The following is a 13821-nucleotide window of genomic DNA, read 5'->3' as shown; positions in this document are numbered from 1 at the left end:
GTTCAAATTTCCTCACTGCCTTCTTTATTGTAGCACTAGCTGTGAAAAGCAGAATGAAATAATCACCTCTACATGAACTGCTTCAATCTGAACATGACTGAGCTCAAGTCTCCTGATGGTACTCTTCTGATGGCTTTTACACAACATTACAGATCTTAGCCAATGAATTGTAACTGACAGCATAATATGAAATCGAAGTTTTATCATAAAATTATATGACTGGAAATGAATCACTTGTTCCAGTTGACAGTATATGTAATCAAACTATAGCATAAGCAGAGGATGAAAACATAACCTGGGAATAAACTGAGGAACTATGGATTTATGCTTCTGATTGACTAAAGCATTGCAGATCACACACCTTTGGTATGACTGTCAAATATTTTCTATGTGCCTGAAAATACCTTAACTTTTCTGGAGTATTAAATATGAACAGGACAGGCGGGAAAGAAACAACCAAAATTCTGCCTACTGAATGTATTATGAAAGAGGAAAAATGAAAGAAATGTGACTGAATCCTTTTACTAATTCCCACCCCCAGCTATTAAAAACATCTATCTGTCCAAAGCCATTAATTTTACTTGGCTTACACCAAACTACTCACTATGATCAGTGCCAGTGATTTGGGCAAGGATGCGGAAAGAGCGGGACTGGGTGGTGCCTGTCCGGGGATGCCAGTCTTCGGTGTCTTCAATCAGTCGCTTCTTGCTGGCATCGCTGTGGGTGGGTGTGTGGTAAAACTCTGTGTAGGTATCCACAATGTGCTTCCGCGGGGGACTGTGGCAAGGAGAGGAGAGAGCAATGAGTGAACAGCTTCAGAGACCACCTGAGTTGGTGCAGCTACGAAGACAGGCAGAACTGTGACTTCTCACAGCATTAAAAGGCAGCTTCTGTGTTTGGATGCAGATGTGCCGCAGTGAGCTTTACAGGCACACCTGAACATCAATTCAATTCTCTGAATCAAACACAGCTTTATAATTACTCTTACTGAACTGAAACATTTTCCCTTGTTTCACTGTCAGAACATCTGAAACAGTAAAAGAAGTTTTTATTATCAAGACATATACATGTTTAGATGTTTACCGTTTAGGTGGAGTTTTCCTTGGAGATGATAGAGTAAGACAGCAAGAAAAAGTTTTCCCAGCATAAACAGGAAAAGGAGAAAAAAAACAAAACACAAGAAATAATGTCAGAAACTTGAAACAGAAGTGCAGCTAATTATTCTATTGAATTAGTTTTGTGGGAAAGGGCACTGAAATTCAATAGAGATATTCTCATTCTACTACCAAAACTGCAGCACAGAATTCCCATACTTAAACTTGCATCAATTTCCTCACTGGTATGAGGGGAGAATCTCTTTTGGCAAAGCAGGGTAGTCTACTTATTTCAGATCAGGTGCCCTGTGACAAGTTCTCCCCTTGGCTCACAAAAGGCCAAGCACACACTGTGTGCAAGTTTTCTGCACTTGGCAAAGACTGGATGAGGCTCAGGCCATTTAGAAGAGTAGGAATGACATTTTGGAGCATAACGTGGAGATACTGATGTTCAATAACCTCTCTGGAAGTCAAAAAAGTGAGGGAATGCTTCATCTGGAAACTTCTCCCACAGCAACCTACATGCTAATATCAGTCCCTGCACCAGCAGACTTGCAAGAAGACAGGATTTGAATGCTTTGTTTTCAGTAACCAATGTAAAGAACATGTAATGGCACTGATCAATTTAGGAAAAGGGAACAGAAGATCCATACTATATGTATATTATTTCTAAATGCTACATTCGTTTATTCCAAAGCATTAATCTTTAAGACTCTCTAAATGTAGATCTACTATTGCATAATTTACAGGAGATCAATTGTGCAAAACTAGCTCCTTAGCCATAGTAATTTTAAATAACCCAACAAAACTTTAAAAGTTGCTTTCATTTTTGCCACTACTTCCCCACTTTACTCTTAATGTCCAAAGTATTTATGGTGAAGAAAGATGGAAAATATTAATGAGAATGATGTAAATTATTAATTGTCAAAAAGTAAGAATTAGGCCCACTCGATGAAATGCGTGAGTAAATGCTTAAGCTTAAAAGAATAATTAATACTGGAATTATTCTTTTGTATATAAAGAAAAGTATATTTCTTTATATTATGAAAGGTATCACACAAAATTATATTGAAAGATTTAATTTACTGACATATACTATCAGTGAAGTATGCATATATCAAAGTTACTAAAAGAGAGAGGTACAGAAAGAAGGACAGTGGTATTTCCAGGCTGGAGTACAAGAAGTACAGAGAAAACTGAAGAAAAGCATCAAACATTATTAAAAGCATTTAATAGCAAAAATAAAATGTGAACATTAAAGCAGTAATTAAAGGTGTGGAACTACATGGAAATGTAATTATTTACATGCAGTTGACTGCATTCTAGCAAATGCCACAGTGAAATAAGTAGTCTTTCACATTTTTTGAAAGTACTATTACAAACAAAATAGCCCGCTGACTCTCTGAGGATCCTACCGGTCCTTCTTTAAGACTCTACTAACAAGAGTGACTCGTTGAGGCCACAAGGTGGTGCCAAAGACAAAGGAAAAGTCAATGAGAAAAGGCTCTGCCTTAACTCGCCTTTCAGGCGAAGGGAGAAAAGACAAGCCAGTAAAACCTTCAATCATTTTTATCATCCCTAATACGTACAAATCACATACGGATGTATATGAATGTTACTTTTATTTTTGTTGTATAAATTCACTATCCCTTCATTCCATAGTCCTCACACCATAGTTGTTTTTATAGGTTACTTCACCATTAACTAGTTGTATTACCAACACCAATTAGCTGTAACTGCACCAAGAAATTATCAATACACACAAACACCACACAAAAATAATAAAAATGATAATAAGAATTTTTCAAAAGCTGCAAAATGTAACACACTGAGAAAAAAGCAAGATCACATCATGTCCAATGCAGACAAAATCATTTACTGCACTAAGAAGTTACAAAGAAGAGCTGAAGCTGTTGCGCAAAACTTAAATATGAAATTTAAGAGTTATAATTTTTCAAAACAACAATACATGCTGGTTATACCAACAGGAAAAATGACCATAATTCAACTTGAGTGCTGTCGATACTAACTTTATCATTGTTGTTATCTGCAAGGGAAAAAAAAAGTATTTGATGTGTTAACACATTCTTTGCTCCTTGAAATATTACAGGAGTTTCCAAATCCAAGATCTGGTAAGGCCATATACCAGGTAAGTCAAACTTAAAACCATCAAGAGAACCTACAAGGGAAAAAAAATCAGCCCAGCTGAGCTTAAACCGAGTGAAATCTGTCAACCTCTTACCTGTTCTAAGCAGCAGGCACTTTTTCATGCAAGAGTTGGCAAGAAGGTCTTGAATAAAGCATAATTGCATACAGCCTAATGAAGGCAAACTGCTTTCTTTCTAAGCCAGGACTAAACAAGGGAAACAAAACTTCCCTCCTCAGCCTGAAGTGAGGACAAATAGTTTATATCCTGAATACAGGTTGACGGAAGCCAGAAGGAAGAGGGGAAATTCCGAGTACAAGGTGCATGTCAGAAGAACTGTATTTGCTCAGCAGAGCTATGAACAAGATACAAACTTCCCCACACACGCACTTTTTCTCTTTTGAGAAAATTAATAATATAAAACACAGAAGCAAAATGGAATTTATTTCAGACTGCTCAATTATTCCAAACTTCAATGTTTCTGATATTTCATAAATGTCACTGATTCCATTTTAAACGGAGAGGGAGATAGACATCATTGTAGAAATGCGATTTTTTCCAAGTAAAATAAGTAGTGTAATGGCAGACCAATATAATCACTTTAGGGGTTATTGTTTTCTGCCTTAGTTTGATAAGCTCAAATACACTATCGCAAGAAAGATGGCAAAATAAAGTAGATTTTTACAGTTCTGAACGTTTTCAAACTTTCCCAAAGTAGATCTGGAAGGTTAGTGGCAAAATAGGGATTTCTTCATCTGTCAGCTGTGATACTCTTCAGCTGGTATTAGTCATCTCATAACCATAAGGTAGGGCACGAAACAGCTCTCATCCAGTCATTCTATCTTGACTGTCAAGTGCTTACTCCAGACTTCCAGCACTTCCCTCCAGGAGATTTAGTTTTACTGCTATTGTTCCTCTTTTTTCAGTGCTAATTACTGCTTTTAAATACTCATACAGTCATTTGATACAACAACATTCCTGGAAAGATAAAGAAATGGTTTGCCAAAGTGAATTCAACAAGTCGACCAGCATCAAGCAAGTCCTTGGGTTTTCCCAATTTCATCCCACTTCTATGCAGTGGTGTGGACTCCTGCCACCACCTGTTTAAGAAAGGGCTGGAAGTTACCATGGCAACAGCGCGATTATAAAATGCATATGGACTGCATTATACAAGTCCACATATGGAAAACATTCGTACCACAATATAAAGGGAATAGGTACCTAAAGAAGTTTCCCCTCCCATGAGACGCTCAACTGAAACTGCAATTTATGCTGTATTTCAGTTGATGTGGATGTTTACCTTTCTGTAGGGTTCTTTATATACTTCACCTACTGAGAGAATATCAGACAAGAGAAGCACTAAGTCTTTTCCTACAGCCACTTTCTTTTGAGGGACGGGAAACAGTAATGACAGCTTTTAGGTTTTATGCCCAGGTTTTACATTCTCAAGATTGAAGAGAAACCTATAGTTCCCCTCCAGCCCTTTTTATTACTTAATCTGCTTGACACTGCTGCTGGGCACAGAGGCCAACTGGCATGGGACCACTCCTGCCCAGCCTCCTCCTCTCCCCACAGCACAGCAGCCACTGGGAACCAGTCCCTAAGGCACTACAGTTCCCAAGCCCTGCCCAAGAATTTCTGGGAGAGCCCAAGGTGTCCCCTGCCAAAAGCATGATGCTGAAACAGGGTGGCACTGCATGTCTGAGTGCACAGGATTGCCACTGGGCTCAGTTTAATCTACTAATCTTTGTTTACTTGTCTAGATGCTACACACTATACTGTGTAAGCCTTTCATGCAGCCTTACAGTCCCTTAAATGTTAGGTCTCCACTATCGCTTTAACATAAACAATTATTTGAATATGAAAGTTACTAAAATTTTAAAACTATATTTCTTTTTTAGGATAAAGGCACTATTTAGAGTTGAAATATTACAATGCTACAAAAAATCTGCCTAAACCTGCTGGCTTCCTTGAATGCACCTTAAAAATTTCTCACGTTCTCGCATATTTGTGCGGAGAAGCGACGTGACATCTGTCCCTCTGCCTCCCTTCTGGGACCTCTCTCCACTGGTCCTGCTGGGTCCTTTCAGAGTATCTCATTCCTGGCCATCACAGCACCTACTGACAGACGACTCTTGCATTTTTGTGTGCCTGCTGCTTTTAGTCACTGTATCAAGAGTCAAAATGCACAGTGAGATACAGACATTGAAATTAACACTGGGCTTGTTGTAAGGTCCAGAACACACAGTGATACAACCCATTATATAAAGCATTTTGTGGTCCCGATTCAATTTAGCTGTGACACTCTGTAAATTGGTATGTCACTCCGGAGAAAAACCACCACTTTTACCCCTCAAAGCATCCCTTTTAAAACACAAGTCCTTCCCTCAGAGATTCGCGTCTGAGGACAAAGCGACTCCTCCTCCAAGCTGTGTTTGACTTAGCCCTTAAACAAGCCCAGCTTTTTTCCTGTGAGGAAAGACCCTCACAGCAAAAAGAAATCCCACCTACCCATTTTGCTGTTTACTCTCCCCCTGGTTTTCTCTGAATCCTCGTCGTTGCCCCTCGGCTACATCCTGGGTGCCGTCGCCAGCAGAGGCGCTCGGGCCGGCATTGTGCGTGGCAGGCTGCCGTGGGACATTAACTGCAGGTTTAGCAGCGCTCAGCACCGGTGAGCACTGCTCAGCATTAGGCTTGGAATTAACATGCAGTCCGGGCACAGCGAACGGGGCTGGGGCAGCAGCTGCCTGGGCCGGGGTGAAGGCGGAGGATGGTGATGGGATGGAGGTGATTTTGGAAGAGGTTACGGCTCCAAATGGCCTCGGTGTCTTATTGTAAGCCACACTTGCCGTGGGAGTGACTTTGGGTGCAACAGCAGAGGCAATGGGCACAGGCTTAACTACTTCTTTAGGTTCTCCCTATGCAAGATGAAAAACAAAAAAGAAACACACAAAACCACGCCAAACACATGCACATTCCTCAGCAGGCATATTGACTGCTCTCATGGGAGAAAACCCACCTAGCCTGAAACCAAGAAGCACAGAAGCAAGCTTTACTGAGACTGCAGCCATGAATTGTATGGAAGAAAACAAGCCATGCGTTTAGGAAAGGGAATGATCCAAGCATGCACAGTCAATATGCAGTCCCATGATGATAACTCTTCTCATCCAAAACAGACACCCCACAAATCAAATTCAAGAGGAACTGAAGAACCACTCCACTGTAAAAACCATCGGGTAAACTCATGCGGAAAAAATTAGCAGCTTTTTATAAAATCCACATTCTACTTCCCAAACCCAACCTGAGATATGTACGTTCCCCATAAACAAACATGGGTGTGTGTACACACACACTACGTATTTATCTGTTCATACGGCCCTTAAGAGTGGAACCAGAGCCCCAGAGCTCACTTATTAGTGGGCCAGTGCTTCAAGACTCAGCGAGCCTCTCCAGTTGCACTCCCTCAATGGACCTCAATGTCTTCATATACCCCTGTCAGATCAAAACATGCAAAAAAACGCACTTTTTTTTCTGGGAGCTATGGTTTACCATGGTGGTTCCCAAACTGGCCTTTCAAATCACAGTCAGCAATGCAAGAGTATACTATAAATTATTTATGTCCGCTGGACAAGATTTTCATGTACAGGCCATTTGTAAGCAATTTCAGGTTTGCAAACAGCCTTCTTATCCAAAAGGTGGATTTGCTTGAGAACAAAACATTAGAAGCACAAATAATTTCCCAGGGTTTTAAGCAAAGTGAGGGAAACTGTTCTTTCAAACCCTAATATTTAGATAAGCTTTCTCCAAACACAAAAGAAGATTTCAGTCCTCACTGAAAAATCCCCAGCCAAACAAAAAAAATCCCCACCCCCCAAAAAAGCAAAAAAAAAAAAAGCAAAAACACCCCCAAAAAAACTAACCAAAACCAAACCCAAACAAACAAACAAAAAAACCACAACACCAAAAAAAAACAAACAAACAAAAAAACAGCAAAACCCATCCCTAAAAAAACCTACTAACGTTTCTCCCTTAAGGATAAAGGAAGAACTTGAACAATATCTTTTTCTTTTCTTCTTTTTCAATAATCATCTGTCAGGTCTTTTAATTACGTCTTTCCTTTTTTGGGGGGTGGGCAGGGATCACTCAGATTCAAATGCTGCAATGCTTTTAATGGAAGACATGGAAATCAAGCATGTTATATTGAAAGGAAAGTTTGAATGACTGATTATCAAGAACAGGGCGTGACAGATGGGTAACAGTACCACATGCTGCATTTCTTGGTTGTGCTATACATACCTTTGGTACCTGAACAATGTCGGGTTTTTGCACAGAAGACACTCTGTAACAGAAAAAAACATACGTATAAGTGTAAAAACATACATATAAGTTCTTTAATGTTTAAGCATTTCTCTCTTCCAAATCATCCTGTCATCACAGATATATAAAACATCACATTTTGTTTCCTCTAAAGGAAACAGAAGTATTCAAGTAAAACCTACAACATTGTTGTTAATATGAGGAAAAGGCAAAACCAAACTGAATTAATTTATCCAGATACAGTGTTAGGAACACTAGCATCTATCGTCAAGTAATATTTTATTTATAAATTCATAATACCTCATCACCAGTTAGAAGACTAATTTGCTTATTGTTTTCCTTTTTTTTCGTAAGATGCTATGTCATGTAACTCAAAAGCTCTAGTCAAGTAAATTGCATTTTAAACAGTGCATAACCTTTATTCAGGCTTATATCAGATGGCTTCATTTTAGAACAACAACAAAAATCCTTCTGAAGGACTTGGGAAATTAAATAACACAGAAAGTTTTTGCACAGTCTTTGGCCTTCAAGGGTAAGGTTAATGTCACTTGAACTCCACAGTACACAACAAAAAAATTTCTTCCAAACAATAGGTGCATTGAAACTACTATGGGGTGGTGGGAAGGAAAGGAAGTATCACAATGGAAAGGATTAATATGATAAAGAATTGACAGATTCTGTTATACCTGAAGTGAACCTACAAAATGTTACTGATAAAGGCATCTCACTTGATAGTTGGGTTGGGTTTGGTTTTTTTTCAGATTTGCATACACTTATATGCAAAAATACATACATACACAAAATTAAACACAAAATAAATAAACCAACCAGCAAAAAACCTGACACACTAACATTTTCTGCAAATATTGCTGCTGATACACTTGAATCTTTTCATGCTCTTTTGGTAGAAAATCGCCTTCTTGCCACATTTCAAAACATTTCTGGCCATATTTGGTAACTGCTCATAAGAGCTGGCATCCTTAATGATCCAAGAACCAGAAATCATCCTGCATGAACAACTACAGCTTCCGACAAGTCTTCTAAAAAGGGTTCTGAAGAACTGAAGCTGGAATCCCAGTTCCAGAAGATAAACTGCCAGGGAAAGAAACACGTTTGTTTAATTGGAGATCAGCTAACATGTTACAATTTAAAACACCTCTATTGTATAAACCTATCAGCTTTCCTATTTCCACCAGAAAAACACAGAGAGCTCAGATTCCAAAAACAGCAATCGTGTTGCAGGGTCAGTAGCTAATTTACAAAAAGGAAGATACATTAAAAACTACACGCTATATTTTGAGGAAAAGGAAAAAAAAAATCCACCATGAGAAGATCAGCTTCTTCACTTTGCCTTCACCAGTTTTGCATTGCTGCTGACACACATTATGTCCACATCAACAGTGAGGGGGTTTTGTCTGCACTGAGGAACAGGTCTGTTCTCCCCTTTCCCACAGGGTATGCAGCCTATATGAAGGCTGACCTCCAGCCCTCCAAAGCACGAGGGTGCATCATTAATCACTCCTAATTGCAGAGTTGTCAATTTGCAGCAACAAAAGCAAGCAAGAAGAAGAAAGTGCCAATACATACGGAAACTTTTCTTTCAAGTTAGAAGGAAACATGCATCTCGCTCCATATTTTAAGACATGTTTTTTAATACAATAACTTGGAACATTCTGTGTATTTATTAAGCTGATCTAAAAGTAAGAAGTAGAAAGGCATTCATTATTCAAGTCAATGACCATATTTCATGCTTGAGGAAAAAAAATCTCTTTGCTTAATGCTGGACCTTGAAGTTTTAGTTTCATAAAAGGAACATACTTAAATATTATTTTGTTTTTACAAAATCAAATTTGAGTTTGCAATGGATGAAATTGCTCTGCATGCATCAATACAGCACTGAGAAAAATATATTTCAAACCACTATGTCCAGATGATCTGAAGACATACTCTTCAAAATTCATCTTCAGAAGTATCACACAAAGAGAAGGGTGGGAAAAAAGAGGTTGAAATGCTCCCAATGTTCTTTTAACACTGGAGTCAGAGAACGTAACGTTACTTTATTTCCCCTAAATACTTGAAACAAGGACATTAATTTGTGTGTTCCAGACATACTTCAAACAGTTTAATTTGGCTTTCTTGACTTCAGATCATAATCAGACTGAAATCTGTGATTTATCCTGTATCATATAAAGAAAATGCTCACCCAGCAAACTGAGCCACCAAGTTCTGAATGTGAAAAGTGCATCGCTGTTAGACAAGACAGTACAAAAGGAAATGCTCACTTCAAGCTCCAGAGCAAAACACACCCAACAGTCATTAAAGAAAATACTTCCTTCAGGGCTATTTCCCTTAAGGTTTTGATAGATACTATCAAACTGCATAGGAAAAAAAAATAATTAAACTGCATAATCTTGCATATTTTCTTAGCTGTTAGCACATTGCTTGTCACCTAGCAATTAAACATATTAGGATTTCATGCTGGCTTGGTCACACTGAATGTATAATAACTGATGACAAAGGCATTCACAATGAGATGACACACTTGCTCCGTTACTACTTACTAAAAAAAAGCAGGATATTTTCTGAATGATTTAAAACTAACAGTTCAGTATATTAGTTTATGCACTATTTTCAACTGCATACAAACAAAGCAAAGACATAAATGCTCTGTGTAAATGCTTATTATAAACAACTTATACAAAAGACCTTGACAAATGGTTACAGTTTCAAGCTTCATATGAATTATTATAGACAAAAATAAAAGCAGCAGCCAACACTTACTGAAGGCCTAACACTGAAAATGAAAGTGCATGAAGTTTTTGCACAGGCTTCTACATCAAAGTCATTTATTCTTTTTTGAGGAAAAAAAGTGCTATATTTAGCCTGTGTAAACAGTTCATTTTGACCAAATGTGATCAAATTTGCTCTGTAAACATACCACAAGCCATTCCTCTCCAATGAATGCTTTTCATGACATTTAATGCAATTCAAAACATTCCAACATCCAGCACAGCCTTATTAGGAAAATGAATTGGTCTGCTCTTCACTGGAAGCAATATGCCCAGCAAAAACTATTCATTCTTTAAATTCCCCTTTTATTCATTCCAAGTATTTCACCCATATTAAAAAAATAAAAAAAGTACACAAGAAACTGAACAGAATTGCTCAGACTCTGGTGTAAGATACAACAAAAAGCTGCAAGACCTTCACAGAAACCTTCAGGTTGGAAAAGATCATCAAGTCCAACCCTAAACCTTTGGCTTTGGCAGCAGAATCTATGCCCTCAAAAACCATTGGTTAGATTTTCCTTCCCAAAACTTGATCTTTTAGTGATTTTGCCATTGTAGCCTACAGTTCTGTTTGTTTGCTTCATTTTTTTTCTAGAGAGCAGTGAGTTGTCAGGGGAGAAAGCTAAATGAAACTGCTTTTCATAAATTAGCCAACTCCTGGAAATAAGATGACAAGCAGAAAACGTTTAACATATATAACAAGCCATGACTTTCACCAGGGGTTATCTGAACAAAAACAAGTGCAGATGTAATTTAAAGCCCAGAAAAAAAACCCCAATCCAAATACTTCTTTTTTTTTCCTTAGACCCAAAGGCCCTTCTCTGTCACACATGTAATTCATTTCTTACCAACCTTGCTCTGGCTCAACAGAAAAGCAAAACAGAAAAGTGAAAACATTCTTCAGCTTGCTTCTTGTTGCAGCTTACACAGCATTAGAAATGACTGCTTTACATACGGTAATATAACATACAACTACATTTCCCACAGTTTTATAGAAACATACACATTGCCCCAGGCAACACCAGTCAGTAAATCAGCACTTCAGCAATCTTGCCAGGACAAGCACCTATGGCCTTGAGACTGCAAACTTCTGCCAATGCAAGGCAAAGCAGAGGCAGCAAAATTATCATTAAGTACTGCTCAGTAAGAGCTGGAATCTGTTGCAGTCACTGCAAAAATGAGATGACTTTTTCTTTTGCCTTAAGAAACACAGCAGTATTTTCAAATCAATACTCCAGTCATCATGCTTGCTAACATCCAAGCAAATGACTGTCAACATTTTATTTATTAAGTCATTCTCTTTCTTCTAGTTTACTATGGTAGTTTTCATTTAGCTGAACATACCAAATTATGACAAATATGGGAAAGTTAATTACAATCAAACAATGCAGACATCAGCACTGACTGCCGCCTGAAGGAACCAAATAGCAACTTCAAATCAGTGATACAGCAGAGAAGACGGGATGCATAATTGTATCTCAGATACCATACATCTCCAGGAGTCTTGGTACAAGCATCCTATGCTGCAAACTAATTCTTACATAAAAAAAAAAAAACATTCTCTCTCTCTTACCCTACAAAACACATACCGTAAACTTGCGATAATTCAAACATTAAAATGCAAACAGTGCAAGGCACACTTGTCTCAGCATTAACCAAATATTGAAGAGAGTTTCTGTAGATGCTCTATTTCTATGTGACATTTCAGAAAAGGATCTCTTCAGTCAGATGAGCCACTTAAACCATTTTATAACTTTTGGGTTTGATGCTCTTTGATGAGGTATGTTTAATGAAGTATGCCCAGAACATCGGGATTTATTTCTGGACAGAATAATACCTCGAGATAATACTTCACACCTTCATTATATTTAGCCTGGGAGTATTAGCTCATGAATCACCTTCAACAAATTCTACATTCTCAATAATTTTCAAGAGGGAGAACCAACTTCATGTGCATGTCGGCATTTTACCATTGTTATATGTACTGTTGTTATACGCTATATAACACCTTTACATCCTCGTACTCCCCAGCACACCAGATTATGATAAAGCACTACATCAGGTAAAAGCAAGAAAAACTATGTTCTTGCTCACTGACTATTTGATATTTAGCCAAATCAAACTTATGCCCCCCTCTTAAATTTAAATAAGGCTCAGGATTTCACCATTATGTGTTAAAATAAACATTGCTGACATTTTAGGAGAGAAACAAGCTGCCCTCTGCTTTGGTATTTCTACCCACAAAGGATTAGTTGTTTTCAAGACCACCCAAAGGCCACTGCTCATAGTCTCATTCCTGTAGTCTGTGGCAACTTTACCAAATGCATTTGTAAAGAGAGTTTAAGTGCAGGCAGATAATATTTTATTCTATTAAAACAAAACCAAAAAACAAATAAAAAGCTAAGGAAAAAATAATGGGAGAATTCATCTCACCTTCTGATTGCCAGACTTTTTAAAACATGCTTCTTACTCCCATGAGGAAGAAGGCTTAGAAACCTGGAGAGCCCATGCATATGGCCAGCACTGGACATGGGGAGCAACTCAGTCTGTACTCTACCCATGACTCCCCTGATCAGAGCCTAAACAGGTGAAGCACTCCAAGTACGGCCAGTGCCTTGCAATGCTGTATGGCTGCCAGTTGTCCTAGAAAAGTTAAAAAGCAGCCTATATACAAATGGTAGCTCGGTATGTCTATATGATCAAGTTTGGCAAGCAGGAATCCCACCTCGCCAATCCTTGGTTACTCACAAGCCACAGGAAAAATAACGGCTTGTATGCAAGCGCTCCTTTACATTACTTTCAGTGATGGAGGTTGTTTTCATCAGTTATAACCTGAATGTTTTCATTGATAAAAGTTTTCCTAAAGCTGTCTTGCTACATAACAGTATCTGCTTAACTGTTATGTGCAAGAAACAAGACAAAACAGCTATACCCGGGCTTTTAATAAAGTGAAATTTATACATTTGGTATTCTTTAGAAGTGCTTACTAGATACTAATTCTAACACAGCAAGCTACCTTATAAAAATTGTCAGCTTAATAAAAAGCAGAAGCCTAAATGACTTTTGGACTTAGTCCTTCAAAGGCAACTTCATATTTTCAGTCTGTCATCAAATCTAGGCAATAATTTAGGAGATTGAAAACTGACCACTAATTTTCTTTTTTTCCAGTGCTTTCCACAATGTTTACATTAGAATCACAGAATGGTCTGGGTTGGAAGAGATCTTAAAGATCATCCAGTTCCAGCACTACTGCCATGGGCAGGAACACCTTCCACTAGACCAGGCTGCTCAAAGCCCCATCCAACCTGGCCTTAAGCACTTCCAGAGATTACCTCCTTTATTTAAAACACAGCACAAATAAGCTTAAAAGTGCAGTCATATCTATTTTAACTGGGATTGCATGACACAGTTCCCCAGTCCCAAACATATCCTTATTATGGATTTTTACCTCCTTCCCCCTTAAGCACGTGCTTAT

At 38.2% G+C, this 13821-nt stretch overlaps 1 protein-coding gene and 1 long non-coding RNA gene across 9 annotated transcripts in view; one reads left to right on the top strand and one right to left on the bottom strand.

Moving 5' to 3' along the window:
• Nucleotides 1–13821, bottom strand: part of PDLIM5 (PDZ and LIM domain 5) — a 124227-nt gene that overhangs the window by 48672 nt on the left and 61734 nt on the right. For 5 of the 8 annotated variants that reach the window (XM_061477367.1, XM_061477383.1, XM_061477376.1 and 2 more), the window contains exons 3-5: nt 7537–7579; nt 5752–6158; nt 605–777 (exon numbers count right to left, since the gene is read on the bottom strand). In XM_061477367.1, coding sequence (XP_061333351.1) covers nt 605–777; nt 5752–6158; nt 7537–7579 — 623 coding nt within the window. The remainder of the gene's footprint in view (nt 1–604; nt 778–5751; nt 6159–7536; nt 7580–13821) is intronic. The other 3 variants (XM_061477392.1, XM_061477409.1, XM_061477424.1) reach the window with 1 other exon arrangement.
• Nucleotides 661–3240, top strand: LOC133281719 (uncharacterized). Its single transcript, XR_009747577.1, has 2 exons — nt 661–779; nt 3109–3240. It is a non-coding gene; the product is annotated as an uncharacterized LOC133281719 (long non-coding RNA).

This window comes from Pezoporus flaviventris, unplaced genomic scaffold (genome assembly GCF_033815535.1).
Source record: "Pezoporus flaviventris isolate CSIRO_AGI_PZ_B2104156 unplaced genomic scaffold, CSIRO_AGI_Pfla_v1 ptg000002l, whole genome shotgun sequence".
In the NCBI taxonomy this organism is placed as follows: Eukaryota; Metazoa; Chordata; class Aves; order Psittaciformes; family Psittacidae; genus Pezoporus; species Pezoporus flaviventris.
Note: the sequence above shows the minus strand (reverse complement) of the source record. Positions and strands in the feature narration are given on the sequence as shown.